At 49.9% G+C, this 21,443-nt stretch overlaps 1 protein-coding gene and 1 long non-coding RNA gene across 2 annotated transcripts in view; both read right to left on the bottom strand.

The window, feature by feature from the left end:
* Nucleotides 1–1,532: 1,532 nt before the first annotated feature.
* MAP6 (microtubule associated protein 6) overlaps nucleotides 1,533–21,443 on the bottom strand; it is a 78,393-nt gene continuing 58,482 nt past the window's right edge. The window contains exon 4 of the mRNA XM_084773984.1: nucleotides 1,533–2,695. Within this exon, the coding sequence (XP_084630110.1) occupies nucleotides 1,669–2,695 (1,027 nt within the window). The 3' untranslated portion in view covers nucleotides 1,533–1,668. The remainder of the gene's footprint in view (nucleotides 2,696–21,443) is intronic.
* On the bottom strand, nucleotides 8,767–21,439 carry LOC311593023. The gene is made up of 3 exons (XR_014777571.1): nucleotides 18,325–21,439; nucleotides 17,898–18,091; nucleotides 8,767–8,780 (listed from the first exon to the last, which is right to left on the bottom strand). It is a non-coding gene; the product is annotated as an uncharacterized lncRNA (long non-coding RNA).

Here is a 21,443-nt window from a genome sequence, read left to right as displayed (position 1 = left end):
GAGGCCCTCCTGAGAGCTTCCGGCTGTTCCCCTGCCTCAGTCCCCATCTCCCAGGAGGGGTGTGCTGTGATGACAGGTATGTGCTTCACTCCGGCCTGCTTTGCCTCTTACATTCCTTCTGGAGGCCCAAACTCAGGCCATCAGGTTTGAGTGGCCCTCACTTTACCCGCTGAACTATCTCCTCAGCCCTGCTCCGGCCTTTAATTAACACCTTTAATATATCTAATGAGTTTTAAGTATGTTCATTAAATATACAACATTTTGATGTAAGAATTAAAAAAAAAAAAGCAAAACAAAACAAAAACAAAGAAGATATTCATGAAGGGCTTGAGGCTCCTATCAGCGGAGGCCTTGTCTCTGACTAAGGCTGAACTTCAGAGCTTCTGGCAGCATCCTCTCCCCCACAAAGGTTTCTTCCTCGCAGTCTGCCTGTGGTCCTGTGACAATACCCTCCCAGCCATGGGACTGAACACAAAACAGACCACTCCTGATGGTTGCAGCTATCTGTCCCAGAGACCTACAGCCCCTTGGTCAAGTCCTTATGTCAAGTCCTTATGCAAACCCAGTTCCTTTCACCCAAGAACAGCCAGAGAGGCTGCCTGGCCCTCCAGCCACATCCACAGTGCTCGCCTCTCCTACAGCCCCCTGGGCCACCCAACACCCTTTCAGAGTGCTATGGGCATTTTCTCCAGGGAATCTTCCTGCGTTGTGCTCTTGAAGCCAGGCTTAGCTTGAGCCTCATCCCACTTTACGTCTTACTGTTGTGCGACTAAAATTCTTTTACTAGGCAGGATGAAAGATACCTGTAATCCTAGCACCTGGGAAGCCAAGGCAGAAGATGCCCCCAAAGCTACAGAGAGCCTGTCTCAAAACAATCAGACACACAAACAACAAATAAGCTCCCCTATTCCCCGCCCCCCAGCCTATATATCGACAAAAGTCAATTGAGAGTCCTTACAGCGGTGACCCCACTTCTCCACAGATCACATGGGTGAGGGAAAAGTCTGCTGCATATGTGAATGGGCAGGGAACTTGGAACATTTAGAAATTTAAATTTATTTTAAAAATTATTTTGCTTGGGCACAGTAGCACATGCATGTCTGCAATTCAAATACTTAGAAGGCAGGGCCAGAGGATCCTGAGTTCAAGGCCAGCCTGGGCTACACAGATAAAACTCACTAATGGGGGGGGGGGGGGCTGGAGAGATGGCTCAGAGGTTAAGGACACTGACTGTTTCTCCAAAGGTCCTGAATTCAATTGCCAGCAACCACATGGTGGCTCACAGCCATCTATGTGATCTGATGCCCTCTTCTGGCCTGCAGGTGTACATGCGGGCAGGGCACTGTATACAGAATAATAAATCTTTAAAACAAAACAAAACACCTCACTAGTAGCCTAGGCTGAATTTTAGCCCCTGGGCTCAAGGCCTCCTCCTATTTCAGCCTCTTGGGTAGCTGGGACTACAGGCCTGTAGCACTGCCCAGCACATACATACATGCACACACATTCCCACACCACAGAGTCAGAGGCAATTCTGAGCCAGAGGGACCGGTTTTATTAGATTCCAGCAAGACTATACAGCACAATTTCATGCAGATTAAATGTGTCTTTGCCTCCCCAGGAGGGGGGGACTTGCGCTGCCAGCTCCTTCACGACACTTCAGGGGAATCAAGGGGATCCCTCAATGTATTCCGTATGGGGAACCGTTGGGATCATGACTGGGGGTGAAGGTGAGACTGTGGGCAGTTGAGGGCCTCTGGGACCTTGAGCCTTCAGAGGGTCAGGGGCTGTAGGACCGAGGTCCTTTGTTGGGGCTGGCACCAGGGGATCCTGACCCTTCAGAGGTACTGGGGTTATGGGGTCTTGATTTTTTACAGGCCCAAGGACCACAGGGCTTTGATTCTTTGGAGGCTCTGGGACCATGGGATCCTTGGCTAGTGCTAGGATAATGGGGTCTTGGCTCTTTACTGGCTCAGGGACCATGGGACCTTGGTCCTTTAAAGGTGTTCCAAACACAGAATCATGTCCCTTCAGATGCCTGGGGACCGCTGTATCTGTACTTATTTCTTTGACTGGCTCTAGGTGAGCTAAGCCTTGATTCTTCACAGACTCAGAGACCACAGGAGCCTCGTTCTTCAAAGGTGCCATGACTGGGGCATTCTGGTCATTCCTACGCTCCGGGACCACAGGGGCTCCATCTTTCCCAGGCTCGGGGTTCACGGGACCTGGGTCCTTCGGAGGTGCTGGTGCTGGGGAGCTTTGATCCTTAGCTCTTGCTGGAACCACAGGACTCTGATTCTTCAGAGGCTCTGGCAACAGAGGGCTTTGGGCTTTGGCTGGTGCTAAGAGGATAGGATCTTTACTCTTTAACGGCTCAGACACCACGTGACCTTGATCCTTGGCTGGAACTGGGGCCATTGGACCCGGATCCTTCATAGGCCCTGAGAGCACAGCACCGTGATCCTTTGGAAGGCCCGGGGCTGTAGGGCTTTGACCTTTTATGGATCCTGTGACTGAAGGGACTTGATCCTTTGGCAGTCCTGACACCATGGGGCCTTGATCCTTCAGAGGCTCTTGGACCACAGGACCTTGGCCTTTCGGAAGGCCTGGGGCCACAGGACCTTGATCCTTGTGTGGCTCTTTGGCTACAGGACTTTGATTCTTATGTGCGTCACTGGTGGGTTGGACCCGACTCCTGCAAAGGAGAGAGAGGTGGTCACCGAGGGTTAAGTATTGGCCAGGGAGAGGGCAGAACACAGATTGCCTGATGAGATTTGGCCTCATGGGGCCTGGGCAGGGTAGCTCTTAGTGGAAGAACTAAGAGGAAATCAAATTTCTGCATCCCGTAGGGAATGGAGGGTGGGACAGGACAGCCTAGGGAATCGGTCATTCAGTGTTTGCCAATTGATTATAACTTGCAAGCGGCAAAGGGCGTGGTGCCTGGGAGACAGCAGCAGTAACGTTTCTGGACTTGAAGCATCCAGTGGGCACCCCAGCAGCCCACCCAGCCCAGTTCAGTCCTGCTTCTTCACTTGGATCCCTGTCTTACTATCTCCTCAACGCTCCCAGAGACCCAACCTCTCTGTTGTTTTTCTAGGCCCTTCCAAGGTTCTTTTCCTTCCCTGACTCTATCAAGGGGTGGCTACCAGCAAGAACAAGGGGTCTATGGCATATCAGAAAAGGAGCAGTAGGAATAGCCTTCTCACGCCCTCACACAAACTCAAGAGCAGCTTTCAACCTGTGGGGCGCAACCCCTATGGGGGTTCACACAGCAGCTATCTCGCATATCGGATATTTACACTACAGTTTATAACAATAGCAAAAGTATGGTTGTGAAGTAGCAATAAAAAATAATTTTATGGTTGTGGGGGGGGGTGTCACCATAACAGGAGGTGACTGTATTAAAGGGTCACAGCATTAGGACAGTTGAGAACCACTGCTAAAGAGGAAAATTATTCCATCACTCACGTATAGAATGGTCCACACATCACATCACCACCACCATCATAAGTGAAAATTTAAAACATGACTGCTCTTTAATTCTTTGCATACAGTGTACCCCCTATTGCCTGACTGCTTCACCACCCCCACCCCCCAGCCTTTGGTAGACAATTATCTGGGGTTCCCCGTTCAGACCCTCGACCTCTTTCTCTATTCCCAGGCCCACTCTCTCCTCACACTCTTGTGCTCCCTTGCTCCAAGACTTTTGGGTTGATTTCTCAAATCCAAGTGCCAAGCCCCTCCCTAGAGCCCACATGGGATACTTGCTAACTGCAGCTAGCGACCTGTCCCTCTGTCCACCCTTATTGCAGAGAGCATGCGCACACACTGCCACCTGAGGGCAAACATTGCCAACTCACACCTAGCCACTCTGGAGCCCACCGGTCTACAGTGGACACCTCTTCCCTGTAAGCCAGGCTGGAAGTTGCCACTCAAGTGTCACAAACCCTCGCACACCTAGGCGCATTCCTCTTTCCATATCATTTCTTTCTACATGTGAGCAACACAGAAGCCCTGTGAAAAACATGGCTGTGAGACACACAGGAAGGGTTTTTACCACCCCGCTTGTTGGAGCCAGAAGCTGAGGTTTGGAGAGGGCAAGTGATGGAAAGGTAATGTATTGGCAAGAAATGAATCCTAGATCTTTCTGTTTCTGGGGCCTGCACATCTTCCCTCAGAGGGCCTGGCTCACAGCAGGAAACTTCTTGGTGTTATTCACTTATACTTCATAACAACAAAATCTGTTAGCATTTTAACAGACCCTTACAGGCGCTATCTGTCTTTCTGTCTGTGTGTATGTGTGTGTGCGTGCACATGTGTGTGTGGTGTGTTTTGCCTGTGTGTATGTCTATGTACCATCTGTGTGCCATGTCCGAGGAGGCCAGAAGAGGGCGTCACAGATCCTCTGTAACCGGAGCTCCAGATGGCAGGTCTAGCTGAGAATCTAATCGGGATCCTCTGGAAGAGCAACACCTGTTTCTAACTGCTGAGTCAGCTCTCCTGGCCCCTAGTCAGGCTTTTAGAGGAGTGTTTTGCCTGCGTCTTTTATTTTATGTTCTCCCTTTTCTTTCTCTTTCTCTCTTTCTTTCTTTCTTTCCTTTATTTTGGTTTTTCGAGACAGGGTTTCTCTATGTTATCTTGGCCATCCTGGACTCGCTTTGTAGACTAGGCTGGCCTTGAACTCACAGTGATATGCCTGCCTTTGCCTCCGGAGTGCTGGGATTAAAGGTGTGCGCCACCACTCTCTACTGAGACCACTACCCCCCCACCCCCCCTCCACCCCTCCACCCCCCGCCAAGACATGGTTTCTCTGTGTAGCCTTGGCTGTCCTGGACTCACTTTGTAGACCAGGCTGGCCTTGAACTCATAGAGATCTGCCTGCCTCTGCCTCCCGAGTGCTGGGATTAAAGGCGTGCACCACCAAGCCCAGCTTTCTTTTTTCTTTCAATCTTTTCTTTTTTCTTTTCCTTTCTTTGGAGACAAGCTGTCTTGTAGTCTAGGCTGGCCTTGGACTGGTTACATAGCTGAGGATGACTTTGAACTTCTGCCTCTTGCCTCCACCACCAGGATGTTTAGGAACATGGGTGCTGCCATCATGCTGTTTGCTTGTTTTGTTTGTTTGTTTGTTTTTAGTGGAGTGCTAAGAATTGAACTAGGTAAGGACTCTAATCTTTAGTATTTTTCTAGCCCGTGCCCACCTCAGGACAGTTTCTTGGCTTACTATGGTTTAATTCTCTAGGCCTCAGGCTTGTCATCTGTGTTATCAACTCAGAAATATATGATTGGGAGGCAGGGGCACAGAGCATTTTGCACCATGGTCAGCATTAGGCGGTAATATGACTATTTAACTATCCACACATTTGGGCTATTTTTATTCTGCAGACCCCACTTGATCTAGATACTCTTTACTGATTTTTTTTTTTTTTGAGACAGGGTTTCTCTGGGTTGCCTTGACTGTCCTGGAACCCGCTCTGTACACCAGGCTGACCTCACAAAGATCTGCCTGCCTCTGCCTCCCAAGTCCTGAGATTAAAAGTTTGCTGAGTGTGTAACATCTCAAGTTACACTGGGAATCACCGTCTCTTAGCAGGTTGCACAGTGTGATGCAAGCAGCCTGTCTATACTGTCCCCTCTGCTGTCAATGAAGACATAGTGGCAAGAGAAGGCCAGGGAGCCTTCTGGCTCAGTGACAGTTAGGCATCTGTCCTGGCCAGGCTGTCACAATAGAGGCTAAAAGTGTGAGGAGAGAGCCAGGCAAGGCAGGCAGAATCCAAATATGGCACTAACACCCCTCCACTTCCGGGTTGTGGTCAAAGAGGGAAAGTAAAAGCTGAACTTAGACGCAAGCAGGGAATCTGTTAGATTTATCCTCTCAGATCTCTGGGTAACTTGGGTATGATCTTAACAAAGCTGAGGAAATGCGAAGAGCATAGAGCCAAACTTCATCTCAGCGACCTAGCTACAGCCCCTATCCCACCGACAGGCCACTGGCGCCCTCTGCTGACGCAGAGTTCATAACCAAGGGCAGCCCTTGAGCCTGGGTTGGGATCTGTACATGTGTCCCGACCTGGCCATCCTGGGGATGTCTGGTCTGCAGTGCACACAGCTTCCTTATAGGCCAGGCTGAAAGTTGCCACTCAAGAGTGGCATTGCTCAGTTCAGCCTTGTCTCTAAGCCTACTGAACACTCTCAGCCATGTTCGGTCAATACAGATCTAACCCCATATTGATTTGCCAGCTAACTTTTTTTTTTAACCTTAGTAGTTAAATCTGTCTAATGATAAGCTTTAGGAAGACTAGAAACGAGGGTCCTCCAAGCTTGACACTCATATGTGGGTTCATTCTGAAGAGCCCACATGTCAGAAGGGAAGAACCAACTTCCACAAGTTGTCTTCTGACCAACACATGTGTGCTGTGGCATGCATGTGTCCATATAAATACATGTGCGCATCCACATAAGTAAATGCAATTAAAACATTTTACAACATTAAAAGAGAGGGATGGAGGGGTGGTTCAGTGGTGAAGAGCACTGGGCTGCTCTTTCAGAGGACCTGAGTTTGGTTCCCAGCACCCACAGGGTGGCTCCCAACTGTAACTCCAGTTTCAGGGCATCTGGAACCTCTTCTGACTTCAGTAGACTCCTGCATGCATGCAGCACACACACGCACGCACGCACGCATGCGCACACACAGGTACACACACACATACCATATTTAAAAAGATTAGAATGAGTTAAATAAACCTAAAACAGGCCTGTCTGTCTGTCTCTGTCTTTGTCTCTGTCTGTCTCTCTCAGCTTTAGGAAAAGTCTGTGTAGATTTAATTCAAAACATCAAGGTAGTTTGGTGATAAGACTATCTAATTTAGCTTTGTAACTCCAATATAAAACATGTGATGAAATAGCTAGGTTAGGTTTATAAATTATTTCATTTTTTTCTTATGCTTTTTTTTTTTTTTTTGGCAAATACAATCAGGACATGAAGAGATAATTTTTGAAAATTCTGCAGGGGAGCTAGGGTTGTTATTCAGATGATAGGTGCTTGCCTGGCATGTACAACTCCTGGGTTTCACCCCAGCAGCACACAGACCAAACATGGAGGCCCAGGCCTCCACGGGAGGAGGAGGTGGCAGGAGGACCAAGGGTCACGGTTATCCTCAACTACATTAAAAGTTGGAAGCTAGGGGCTGGGGCGATGGCTCAGAGGTTAAGAGCCCTGGCTGTTCTCCCAAAGGTCATGAGTTCAATTCTCAGCAACTACATGGTGGCTCACAGCCATCTATAATGGGATCTGGTGCCCTCTTCTGGCCTATAGGCATACATGCAGGAGGAATACTATATAAGTATTAAATAAATCTTTTTTTGTTGTTTTGTTTTTGTTTTTCAAGACAGGGTTTCTCTGTGTAGCCTTGGCTGTCCTGGACCCACTTCATAGACTGGGCTGGCCTCGAACTCACAGCAGTGCACCTGCCTCTGCCTCCTGAGTGCTGGCATTAAGGATGTGTGCCACCACACCTGGCTTAACCTTAACACTTCTGGTAAGTGGCATTCAAGAATATACAAATATACCAGGTGTGCCAGCACATACCCTTAATCCCAGTGCTTGGGAGGCAGAGGCAGGCAGATCTCTGTAAGTCTGGGGCCAGTTAGGTTGAATTCCAGGACAATCAGGACTACACTGTGAAACGCTGTCTCAAATAATTAAAAATAAAAAATGAAACCAAGTGTTTCAGCATTGTGGAGAGGCTGCCACGCCTGCTGTTGATGTTGATGAGAGATACGTATGTCCCAGTGTGTCTACAGGCCTCTGCAGGAAGAGAAGTGTCTGGCTTGGCCCTGGCCTGACCAGCAGCACACTGTTTCTAAGCCAGCTGCTGTCTAGTAAAGGAGACATTTAAAGTTAAAGAACCTGAGATGGTTTTACAAAGTTCGTAAACAGCGATGGAACATTTATAACCCTCCTAGCTGCCGGATTCTTGTGCTTAACTTAAATTATTTATGATTTAGTTTGAATTATTTGGAAGAATTGAGACATAAATCTTTCTTAGAAAGAGACTGTTAGTTACCAGTTGGGTGTGGTGGCGCACACCTTTAATCCCAGCACTTGGGAGGCAGAGGCAGGTGGATCGCTGTGAGTTCGAGGCCAGCCTGGTCTACAAAGGGAGTCCAGGACGGCTAGGGCTATTACACAGAGAAACCCTGTCTCAAAAAAACCAAAAATAAAAAAAAATAAAAAAGAAAGAAAGAGACTGTTACCTTTAGGTGGATATTTGGCTTTCTTACTTTTATAAATTAGGCATTGATTTTGAAAATCAGGTTGATTTTGACAGAGTTTCCCCATGAGCAGAACTGCCCTCACGGATATTGTGAACTCTCACTATCTCTAGACAGTCGCCACATGGCTCTGCCATCTCTGCTAGCTTTCCTCTGTGGCATGTGCCCACCACCTCATGGGTAGCTGAGGTTACACTCACAGTGCTGTGTGCATGGAACACTGGGAAGGGCCCCTCCACTGGGAGCTGGGGAGGTGATGGGCCAGCAAAGTGTGTGGGTTCAGTCCCTCTGGCCACGGGGTGGCTCTTCCTCTTGGGTACTGAAACTGCTGCCCTGGGCCAGCTTCACATCTTCCATGACAGGGTCCTTCTACCTCCCGGCCTGGGGGCCCCACAGCGCAAACCTCAGGAAGTGAGACAGACAGGCTGGCCTGATCTTCCCTTCTGTGATGTTTATTGCCTGAGAGGTCTCGGACAATTACTGAACCACATGGGCCTCGGTTTCCTCACCTGTAAAATGGGGATACCGGTTATCAGGGACTGTTATGGCAGAGAAACAGAGGATCACTATGGGGGAAGTGAACTGTATTTGTGAGTGTTTGGGTTTATGACACAGACACACCCAGCCCTGGGTAATTGTAGTAATGGAACTACAACTCCCATGGATCCCTGGAGAAAGGGAGGGGGCTTCCTGTGACCTTTGTCCTTGTCTTGTCCTCACATTCTGATTAGAGCCCCCAGGATGCTATCTGTGTCTGTGGTTTCTGCTTCCTGGGCCAACCTCCCCACATGCTCTTCCCAGTCTGTCCCTGAGGACTTGGCTGGGTGGCCTAAACTCCCTCACAACGTCTTTGTTCACATCTCTCGTGCACACAGCTTGTCAGCCCACTCTCTCACTCAGATATTTCCCATTAGACCCTCAGTGGCCTGAAGGTGGCACCATGTGCCCTGCCTGAAGAAGATCCAACACCCAGCACAGGACCTAGAATGAAGAGGGCCAAGTGGAAAGATTTATAGCTACTGATCCCTGATCCCTCGCTCACCTTTGCGCATGGCCCCAGCCACAGTCAACCCTGGTGTCCTCTTCCTCCTCAGACTCCTCTGTCTTCCCATCAGCTCCCATCCATCACAGCTCCTCTCTACACCCTCCCCCCTGCCACGAGAGCACGTCCCAAGCACTAACATAGTCCCCCCTGCCTTGTCCTCCAGTGTATGCTCCATAATAAGATGAGACTCTTTAGGAAAGCAGGCCTGATCCCACCCCTTCCCTGCTTCCAACCCTCCAGGGACTTCTCTGCATTGGGAATAGGGAGCAAGGTCTGCCAGGAAGCAGGACAGCCGCCCCCCCTCCTCACCCCTCCCTGCGCATGTGTCCCATGCTATTTCCTATGCTATCTAGGATATGTTCGGAGGGCAGGGTCCAGGCCTGTTTTGTTGATAATTGTATCATCTGCACCTTAAGTAGTATCTCGCTCAGGGACGGGGTCAAACTATAAGGCTGAGTGTTTGTCCAGCAAATGGAAGAACAAGAAACAAGAATTTGTGTTGGGCCCTCCTATTTCAAACTAGCGTTTCAAGGATGCATGAGACATGGAGTCTCAGATGCTTCATGAGATGCCTCTTGTTTCCATGGAGACAGTCAGCACCTTCAGAGAACAGTGACACTGGATCCGTTCTCCCAGAATATGGAAGTGGAAGTGGGTGTGGTGATGTGTGCCTGTAATCCCAGTACTTGGATGGTTGAGGCAGGAGGATTGCTGTGAGTTCAAAACTATCTGAGGCTACCTAGTAAGTTGAAGGCCAGCTTGGGTCTCACAGTAAAATCTTGGCTCTAAAACAAACAAAAACCCACTAAACAAAATAAATAACAATCTCTTTCTCTGACACACACACACAAAACAAACAAACAAAAAACAATCTAGAAGTCAGACTACCCAGTCTTGCCCTAGACTAGCTGGATAAGGAACTGCACTGGCTGCCACTGGTCTCCCTTACCCACTAAGCTTAACCTTCTTTCTCCCTAGATTTCCTCCCAATGGAGCAGAGATGGGGCAGTGTGCTTGGAAAAGCCCGGGCAGGGGTGGGGGTGGGGGCGGCGGAGAGAAAGAAATCATCATTAATTCTCAAAAGCTGTGTACCAGGCTGTGTCAGCCCTACACTTGCAGTTGAGCATGGTGGTGTACACCTGTAATCCCAGCACTCGGTAGCAGAGGCTGGCGGATTGCTGTGAGTTCAAGGCCAGCCTGGTCTACAAAGCGAGTCTAAGACAGCCAAGGCTACACAGAGAAACCTTGTCTTGAAAAACCAAACCAAAACAAAACAAAACAAAACAAAACAAAAAAAAAACCCAAAAAAAGAAAGAAAGAAAGAAAAAAGAAACAAACTTTCAGTTAGGAAAGTGGGAGGCTCAAGATCTGAAGAGCTGGGCTCTAAAGACACTCCATCACCTGGTGAGGGTGGGCAAGCAGTCCCCCTGATGGACAACAAGCTGGGGTCAAAAACATGACCATTTCGGTACCCTGGTTAGTGGGTAAACTCGGGTATGCAGTTGGAGCAAAGAGCTTGAGGAGTGGGGACCAGGTCAGCCATGCCGCAGCACCCAAGAGTCGGTGGGCAGTAGACAGGCTGACGTCATAGCTTTGTCCCTTCACTGTCTACCTGCCTCCAGGGTCCCCAAACATGTTCATGTTTCCTGGGTGTAATAGTTCCTAACTCAGAGATGGGAAAATATAGCACCCAAGGGGCATTGCCAAGGAAACCGTCTTTGGACAGCTCACTATTCTTAGAAAGGGTCTATGGAGATGAGACGTGCTCCTCCCTCTCCCTCTACCTCTCCCTCTCCCTCTCTCTGGTAATCATAATTTTTAGGCAATTGTCTGCCTCTCCCATTACACTGTGGGCCATGTTTTGTCCATCTTCATTTCAACGTATCTAGCAGAGTGTCTGGCAGACATGGTAGGACAATAGCAGCTGGGGTGTGGCCTTTTCTCTTTGTTCTCTGACTTTTTTTTTTCTCTTTTATCCACTCCTTGGGCAAATCCTATTGAGTGTCTACTCTATTAGGCCCTGTGCCAGGAGCACAGAAGTGAGATCCAGGCTGTGGCTAGAGCAGCCCCAGATACACTAGTGAACACGCTCACAACATGAGGTACCACCAGTAAACAGGAGCCATACCAGGCTTACCTGGCCCTGTCTCTGATTGGCCTGTGTCTCTTCAAACAGATTCAACGTTCTCTCTAGGACCAAAGACATCACTTTGCTTGGGACCCTCCCTCTCTGCTCTGTGAAAGCACAGCCCCACAGGCAGACTAAAGACTAAAGATAGCTGAGGCTATCAGGCCTCGTGGTCTTCACTGGCATCTTCCATGCCCTAGCTGCCTTTAGGGCTCCCGGGATGGGTCCATGGTCACAGCATACTCCTTAGCATCTCAGTGGCAGACCTGGATAGTAACATGTGTTTGGCATTGGGGTGCCACCCTCCCAGGACCATCACCATATTGCCTGTCCTAGAAGACACAGCACTCGTGTCCTTGTCCCAGCCTCGCTGTGTAAGCATATGTCCCACAGCCCTCACCCTCCAGACTACTGTCCGGTACAGGTCTCAGACACTCCCACCACTCAGGAACCAGAACAGAACTGAGAGCTAGGCTGCAGACACGGTCTCCAAACAGAACACAACTCCTTAGCTCTAAAGGTACCTCTACCCACCGGCCTCCCTCCTCTCCTTGCCCGCCTGGCTAGGAGACCCTCCTCAGGGGTGAAGACTCAGTTCTTGTGCCGTCTACTCAGTGAAACTATCTCTGGCTCCCACTCTGCCCTCAGCAGCCACAGCTGCCGCTCCCATCGGACGCCAGCCAGGCTGTAGCTGTCTCTAGGCTGGACCCTCTAGGGGCATAGATGACGCTTGCTGCTTCCCTCCCTCCCCTCGTCTGCTCCTTTCTTTCCTTCCTCTAAGTATATGGCCACTAAATACAGTTGGGGACCAGGGAGCTGTGGCACGGACTAGCACACAGTAGAGGTTGGCATCTTAAATGAGGAGCTAGAAACTAACTCACACAAGATCAAATTCGAACAACCACATATACAGCATGCGCACATTCTCCTAGCTTTGTCTGCCTCGGGATCTGCGGTCCTCTTCAACCCAGGTATCTTAAGTTTAAGAGAACCTCCAATAAAGTAGAGCTTTGGGTTCTCAAATGTACAGGGATTGTTTGCATTTGTGCTTTCCAGAAGAGGAAAGGAGGGTCACAATGGAAGTATAAAGTTGCCTAGGGTTGCACAGACAGTAAAAGCAATGTCACAGCTCCAGGGAGGAGCTGGCCCCTGTCTGGAAATCCAGAGACTCAAATACATCTACAGCTCAAAACCAGGTTTGGCTTGCACTGCTGCTCGATGACTAGCCCTAGCTGCCTTACATGACTTCTGCAGGTCTCAGGCTCTGAGTCCCCAGCTGTATCTCCCGAGAAATGCATCTCCTAGAACAGACCCTCAGGGAGTGCCCGGTCAACGCCCTTTCTCCTCAGTCATTCCTGGATCTACCAGATCCTGCCATCGCCAAGTTTACCTCCAGCATGCAACGCACCCTTACAGAGAAAATAGCTCCAGGAAATAGCAGCTCCCTGGCCTACGGGCTAGCCCTGTCCTCATTGTAAGCCCTACCTGAGCACAGTAGCAGAGGGGACACCAGCCAGGCAGAGTCCACTCATGGTGACTCACACATGGAAGAACAGCTGGCATCACAGGTATGGGGAGAGAGATGCTGCATCCACAAGGCTTACTCCCAGGTCAGTGTGTTCCCCCTCCCCGATTGGTCTGGGAATCCATGGCCTCCATGTGGAAGGTCACTATAGTCACCGAGAAGGGGACTGGGAGGGCTGCTGACAGCAGGGCACAGGCGTTCTATGATAGTGGGAACCCTAGCCTGCATCCAAGGGCTGGACCAAGAACCAGCTGTGACACTAACCACTGGCTACAAACTCAGGCTTACACTCACAGGCTGGTTTGACTTCATGACTTTATCAGCAAGCTTCGTTTTTTGTTTGTTTGTTTTTTTAATCTGTAAAGAGCCTTATTATGAGATCAAGTCATGTAAAAGACAAAAGCCAAATCAGCATTTGTTCGTTCCCCCCTGTGGGTGGGACCAGCTCTGCAACTTACAAAAACCAGACCAGAGTTGGGGTGGGTGGGGGCGGAGCAGATTTCTGGATCCTAGATTCCTCTAAGACTGGGGGGCAGGGCTCTCCACGTGGGCAGGAGCTTCTGAAGTCAAGTAAGGCTAAATGGCTTAAGTGGCCCTGTAAGTGTGTTTACTTATTTATTTTTAAAAAAATCATTAAATATCTTTTCTAGATTCGCCCTTCTAAGAATGAAATAAAGTCCCAGTTATATATATGAAGTATTATAAAAAGCATCTTTGGTTGTGTTGACTCCAAGAAGGCAAAGTCAAGGGCAGGATCGATCCTCTGAATAGGTTGCCAAGAACCTGATAATTCTGCTAATGACACTATAAAAACACAGTGCACCGGACCGAGGCGGCCAGACGGAAATGGCTCAGCTCTCATCTGCCTCTGTGCTCCAGGGAACTGACAAATCGATCTTTTTGTGTCCTCCCCTCCCCTCCACCACGTCAAGCAGAGGACAGGATCTTCAGCAATTAATCAAGGTCGCTTCCGGGTGTCCAGAGAGGACCAATGTGAAAGAACGTGTAATTTGCAAGACTAGAGTCTGTGCAGGTGATTTATAGACGTGCCAAGGGAGGAGCGAGGTCATGGAGGGTGGGGTTGGGCAGGGCACCTCTGGAGAGCCTGAATCTCAGTCCTGCTCTACAGGGAGTGGCTCTCCCTCCAGTGGCAGCAGCCGGTGCACTGTTACGACTCAGTGAGGTGAGAGGGAGGAGATGTCCAGCAAAGCAACAGGAATTAAACTATTGCCACAGGTAGTCCACCTTCCACTCACCCCATCAGCCACTCACAGAAGGACAGGGACAGGGACAGGTGACAGCCAAGGCATCCTTGCTGTCAGCACTCTTCCCAGCTGCCACCTTCAAGCTCCTGCACCAAACAGATTCCAAGAACACACTATGCCTGGCAGGCTCAACGGGCACTTCCTGAATCTGGGCGCCCGCAGCCATTTAGAGGGTTATACAGACTAGGAGTGCGCTATCTTTGAGGCTTTAAGAAATTCTGAGACTCAGCCAAGGTCACACAGTGGAGCTTGGATCTGAAACCAGGGCTGCTGGCTCAGGTGCAGACCACGTGGGCAGTGGAGGGAGAAGACCTCTCTGTTAAGCCAGAGAGAAGGGCTCTGCTCTGAGCAGAGGGGATGAGGCCACCTCTTAAGATTACTCTATGCTGGGTGGTGGCAGCGTCAGCGTGCACCTTTCACCCCAGCAGGTGGATCTCTGAGTCTGAGACCAGTCTGATTTATAGAGTGAGTTCCAGGACTCACACAGAGAAACCCTGTTGAGAAAACAAAACCAAAACCAAAACCAAACAAAACAAAAAAAAAAAAAACCAGCAACAATGAAAAGATTACTCTGTATCTGAGAGCTTGTGATTTTCTGAATTTAAGTCTGCTTAGGAAAGGTAAGTACATCAAGTACAAAGGGATGCTGGTCCAAACAGAGGCCGGCCATCACAGAATCAGCTGGACCTCTGCTTTGTTGTTGCCATGACGTGTGAGTCCCAGCCACAACCACATGGGGGGGGGGTTGTCAGGCAGAACGAAGAAGCCTTGTGGAGGCACCATGGTGAATGTGGGACACACAGCGATTAAGGTCACTCACCCATTCACTCACTCAGCAGTCACTCAAGGAATACTTCAGGAGACGTTGGGCCAGGAAGTAGAAGTCAGAAGGACCTGACCGTTCCCCTGGAGGAGCAATGGGATGGGGGGTGCGAGATGGGGGCACACATGTAAGCTGATGACATAGGACATGTGATGAGTTCGGTGATGAAGATACACACAGGGAACATCTTACCCAGCCTGGAAGATGCAGGCAAGGCTTCCTGGAGCGGTCCCCTGAGCCGAGTCTTGAAGGATGAGTTAGCCAGGTGAGAAGCAGGAGAAGGGCATTCTGGGTAGGAGGGACAGCGTGGGGAAGGCATGGAGGTGAGAGGCAGCGCAGTGACTGAGAGCAAGCTTCTGCAGGCAGGCCGTGGGAGCCGGAGCCGATGGTTTCAAGCGGGGAGATGACATGGTCAGACTCGCAAGGCTCTTTAAGAGCCGTCCAGCAGCAGCAGCAGCCCACAACAGTGGCAATGATTTACTTTTCCATGAACTTAAAATTTCCTCGGCCCCAGCTAAGGTGCCCGAGGCCATCTGTTGAAATAGCTAAGTATAATGCCTAGTGGGCAAGTGGCTTAGACCACTCCCAGGAGGACAGAGATAGACATTTCAGCTCAACTCCAGTGCTGGAAATAAAAAGCACCAGGGAGTGGCCTCTAGTGTGCAGCGGCCTGTTTGATCATGACATCTGCAATATCAAATGTGTTGCTTAGGAAGGGGACAATCCTCTGGATTTCATCACACAGCTGGTAACAGATGTGCGAAAGGCCTGGTCCAAATCCTGATTTTCTCCTGGTTTGCATCAGATCCCAATATCTCAAGAAAGTACTGGGCAAGCTCGCTGGAGGGCTTGCGATGGCCCAGCCACCATGTAATTTTGCCTGCCTTGGGTGTAATTTTCCTTAAGGGTCTCACTTAGTTGGAACCTGATTTATCCCAGTCAGCCCTTAGCTGCCTGTCTTTCAAGCTGGGCCAAGCTGGACAAGGCCTTCCCCTCTGGCCTCCCCTTTCTCATCTGTTACCCGGGCAAACGCCTGCATCATGGCGCTCACAGAAAGGATGCTTTGTAGACAGCTGAGGTATAAATTGTTCAGACATTATTCAGTCCACGGACTCAAAGAATCCAGTTGGCTGGAATTCTTTCAAAGTAGTTTTTGGAGTGTTGGCCTCATTCAGCCTCTTGGATAACTAGTTCTCTGCTTCTCTTCCATCAATGAGAAAGCCATCACACTCGGTCCCAGTACCACACAGTCCTTGAAACAACCTGTCTAGTGTCCATGTCCCTAGCACCCTGGTGTCACAGCTCCACTCTGTTCTCCTGAGCTGACTATCGGTGCCCCTTCGTCCAGAGAAGGGTACAAGGACTCAAAGAGGCCCGTGAAGACCCAGCTTCCAGATGCCAACTCCACAATGTCTGAGGGCAACTTTCCATCGCAGCCAGACTCACTAAGAGCATGCCTGAGGCGTTTAGCCTCTCCAGCTGCTGTGTGTAATGTAGGATGTGGCCTATGTGTTGGGTGGGGGTGGGGGTGGGTGGGTACTGTGAGCCCTGTAGGTGGTGGAGGGAGAATCTGAGGTACCTGCCTGACTGTGACGTGAGCTCCGGGACAGGGCCGTTTTTGCTGTCTCCATGGCCTCAGCTGTTCCAGCCACTGCCCAGGCTGTGCTGGTGACGGGGTTTAGGGAGCAGAGACCTGCGTCTGCTGCAGGTTGCATCCTGAAACTTTGGATACCTGCAATGTGAGCTGCTAACATATTTGAGCAGTAAGTGGCCCTGGAAACCACCGAGAGGTGCTACAGCGGCCCACAGGTTCTGTGAGATGCTGGCCACAGTGCCCCACCCCCCTCCTGCCTCCCTCCTCCCTTGGACAGTTCTTGCCCCGAGTCTGGCTCTGAGAACATCTCTCCTCTGTTTCTGGGCTTATTCTTGGTGCTCTGATGTGTATTTCTTCTTCCTCTTTTCTCTCTTTTGCCTCGATTTGCACCTCTGTTCTCTCCTGTTCTGTCTCCCAATCCTATTTAGTCTTTTTCCCTTAATGGAGGGGAAAGGTACTAATACCTATCTGTATCTTTATTTATTGAGCAATTTTTGTGAATCCTGCCTCATATAAAAGTAACAGGTGGGTGAAATGTTTTCTACTCATCTGGGAAACAAATATATATGTATATGTATATCTATCTATCTATCTATCTATCTATCTATATTATATATATATAGTGACTTAAAAGTATTAACACCCTAGGGGCTGGAGAGATGGCTCAGAGGTTAAGAGCACTGTCTGTTCTTCCAAAGGTCCTGAGTTCAAATCCCAGCAAGCACCTTTGTTCACAACCATCTATAATGTGATCTGGGCCCTCTTCCGGTATGCAAGCAGAGTACTGTATAAGTAATAAATAAATCTTTTTTTTAAAAAAAGTATTAACACCCTAGATTGATTTTTGACACTGCATTCTCAAACAGCAACAGAATGGAGGCGCCACCCTAGGGCTCCTGGGATAGAAAGAGAAAGGGCCTGTGGCTGTGGCTGTGGCATATGAGGCAAGAAGCATGAAGACGGAGGCATGCAGGACACGGGTGCATCCTGGGTATGTGGAAGGGAGCCCAGTGCATCCTGGGTATGTGGAAGGGAGCCCAGTTAGTAGCCACCTGTAATGGTACACTAGGCCTTTCCAGCGCGTAACTCTACACTCTCTGGCCTTTGCCAAGCCCACCCTCCAGGGGCCTACCCCCAGAACCTGAGCTCGGCAGGTTCATGACCCCTCCACACCTTTGCTTGGGTACATCCCTCCATTTGGCATGCCTTGGGTGTGTTCCATTCTGTTCGCCCGGTCAACACCTACCCATCTGCTGAGTCCTTTCTCATCCACGGAACCAGCTAGAACAGAGTCCTCCTTCATGCCCGCTGTGATCACGGGTATGGTCTCAGTCTCCTGGCTTCCCTAGTGCCCAGCACAGAGCCTGGCACACAACAGTATTCAAGCGACACATGTTGGAGAAATCATGAGATTTGCAAAGCCTTTGGTCTCCTGCTTTACTAGAAGGACAATAAAGTGAGCCAATGCGGTTCTCACCCTGAGCTCTCCGCCGAGCCCACCCCTTCCCCTCCATGAATCCTTGCCTTGACACCTGCCCCACCTGCCCCACCTGCCCAGCGTAGCTACATCCTGCCACCCTCCTTAGTGCCCTCTGACAGGAAGTTTTTAGTTATTTCCCCATCCCCACAGGAAACTCTGTTCTCCACTCGAGCTGCCAACTCCCCTGACTCACTGGGTCCTTGTCTGAGCCACTCACGTGGCTCTTTTCTCATTTCCACGTCAGGCACATGCAGGACACAGTGAGCCAACCAGGGGTGCAACCTGTAACATGACCATGGATTAAATGAGCCATCGAAGGGCGTCTCTGCCACTCCTGAAAGAAGAAAAAGCCGGGAGCAACGCTGTGCTCGCCACAGGAAGGGAAGAGTGAGGCAGCAGCTTCTTACCCTGTGAGGCAGTGAGTGGCACATGTTCACTGGTCCAGCGACATGGCATGAAAACATTACACTACCTTGTGGGCCAGGGCGTCTCCAGGGCCATCTCCGCCTTCCCCAGCACTTAGCTCTGACTCTTTGCAATTAGTACCTGAGGGGCAATCTAGAAGAGGTAAGCTGCATTATGGGAAAACTCAGAGGTTCAGCTGCCAAAGGCTGGTGCCTTTACCTACTCAGCTGGGCCTCATCAAGGAAATACGATCAAGAAAGTGGTGTTCGTCTCAATCGTTTATTTATAAGTGGGGGAAAAAAACCTGTTGGTTTGCTTTCTGAGCAAGCACAGAACCACAAGACGTCACAATCAATTGGCTATACATGAATTTTTTTTTTTTTTGTCATTCTTTTACTAACAGCGGGAATGAAATAGCACCAAGAGAAGGAATGCGCACTACAGGATACATAAGACAATCTGTGGTATGCAACAAAACCCGGGCCACAAAACCGTAATTAGACACTTCCTCTCTGCCTCAGTGTGACGCAGCTTCTAGTGCTACCTGGGAGCTGGGGCAGAGAGCAGAAACCTGGGCATAGCTTGGGGGCAGTTTTACAGGCAGGCTAAGAAAAAAAAAAAAAAGTCTCCATTCTAGCCCTCTTGCCCGGGCTGAAGAGGGAACAGTAGGGAAATGTACAGCAAGAGGGGCAGGCTTGGTCACCTGCAGGAAGGCAACGCCAAACACTGCTTGAGGAACCACAGTCAGTTTTGCCCAGTACGTTTTGGAGACAGAACAAGACCGGCTGTGTTTTGTTTGTAAACAGTAGAAATCAAAGGAAGTTTCTTGTTAGTGAGGTGAAACATTCAAGAGTCAAAGTGAACTGCAAACAGTTTTGGTAGGTGGGTGTGTGAAATAGAAGGGGGACTCTGACAGCTTGAAAGGGGCATTGTCCAGGGCATCTAAAGATTCAGGCAGGGCAGGGGGGAAATCCAGCCCCGACAGCCCTGTGGGCCCTTGTGGTAAGCTACGGCAAACTACAGCGGCACAATACCAACTCAGCTCCCTCACTGCACGTGTCTGCACGGGCTGCTAGAGAGACCTGTCTGCCCACCAGCCTGGCACGGTGCCTGGCATAAGGGATTCAGAACACGAACACTGAACGAAGGATCCCCTGTGCACTGTAAACTCCAACTTACTCCATCTACAAAACACACAGTTGCTCTACGGGGAAATCAAAGCGTGGCTAACAAGCGATCCAACTGATGCCGGGGCTTGAGAGGAACGTGCACTGGCAGCTGTGGTTGGGGCGCTAGATAGAGCTGTCTGGTAAACAGTAGGGCTGGCTAACAGGTAGCCAGAAACAGTACTGAGCTCTAGGCATTTCTGGACAAACACGCGAGACCTGTGTCTCCTCCTTTCTCTACCATGTCTCCCTCACAGTCCATGCCTTGAGACGGGACAGACGGCGTCAGGTAATGCTGTAGACTCCATTTCTAGTCTGTTCTGTTAAAAAATAAAAATAAAAAAACCAAACCAAAACAAAACAAAAAAACCTGAAGGCTTGTACAGCACCGCTAGGTTCATTTACAAACTTGTCTCAACCAGCCCCACAAGGTGCAAACAAAGCTTTCGCTGTCTGCAGAGTGAGACTGAGCAGGCGCTTGGGAGCTCCGCCTTCCCAAACTGTAAGGACCTGATGAGACCAAGGAGCCACCAGACTTTTTCCCTCTGAACCACTCTCACCACGAGAGAAAGCAAGCTGGGGTGCACCATCCTAGCTACTCAGAACGCTGAGCAAAAAAGAACTGCCAGGACAGGAGCAACCTACATTTCACTGGACATTTCTGGTGGACGTTTTGGGTTCCCTCATAAGTAAGGAGGGCGGATTCCTTTCATAACCTTCCCTAATTCCAACGACACAACTCTAGGGGCCTTTGGCCCCACATACGCAACACTGCGATACAGAGTACATTGAGAGCTGTTTCTAAGCATTGGAAGTCATAGGTGCTTGCTAACCCTTTTGCAGGGCCCAGCACACAGACCCTGGCCAGGTGCTCAGCACACTGGCCTCTCTGTGGAGCAGAGCAAGAGCTCTGGGCTGGAGGGCCCATCGCCACACTTACTGCCACGTCTACACACCCCATCTGCACACCTCAGGAACAGAACAAGCACGCTATGTGCCACCTGCACACCTGACTAATTCTCTCTTAACCAGGTGTTCAGCACATCAGCAGTGTGCTCAGGGCTGGGAGCTCTTCCTACACCATCTACAGCATCCCAAATCCTCACTCTCTGCCACTTCTGGCCGGCCTCAGACAGTGGCCTATTACTTGATACACTATTCAACGCCCACCGATAGGCACAAAACACAGGCACACACTCCTAGCAGAAGGTTAACAGTCACAATTCCATCTCGTTGACAGTAAGGCTAAGTAAGGTTGGTTTGTTGTTCTACCGTCTTTAACGTTTTCACAAATTCTAACAGCTGAAGCTTGGGGTAGCATGCAACCTGGGAAAGAACATTTGCCTAAAGTCCAAAATCGAATGGTGCGAACTGTGGCAGGCGCAGGAGGAGATGCCCTGCAGCAGACACTTCAAGCCCAACCAGGTACTGGGCTTGGTAGTAGCTGAGACCTGACTCAACCCAGACCCACAGGGAGGGCACAGCTGGGGCACAATGCTTCCTGGCGTCCCAGGGGCCCTTGGCTAGATGCTGTGCCACCTGTAGGAAGAGGCGGTGGCCTCAGTCTATGAAATATGATTCCTCCCAGGAAAAAAGGAAAAAAACCAACCACAGGGCTCCTGAGACACTTGGAACCAAGGCAGATGGGAAGTCTCTAATTAATTTTGTGGCCTTTTTTTTTTGTTTGTTGGTTTAAGTAAAGGGGGGTGGGGGTGGGGAGAAAAGGAAAGTGCAGTGACAT

Source organism: Acomys minous (assembly GCF_964271855.1).
Source record: "Acomys minous genome assembly, chromosome: 2".
Lineage (NCBI taxonomy): Eukaryota > Metazoa > Chordata > Mammalia > Rodentia > Muridae > Acomys > Acomys minous.
This window is presented reverse-complemented; position numbering and strand designations above follow the sequence as displayed.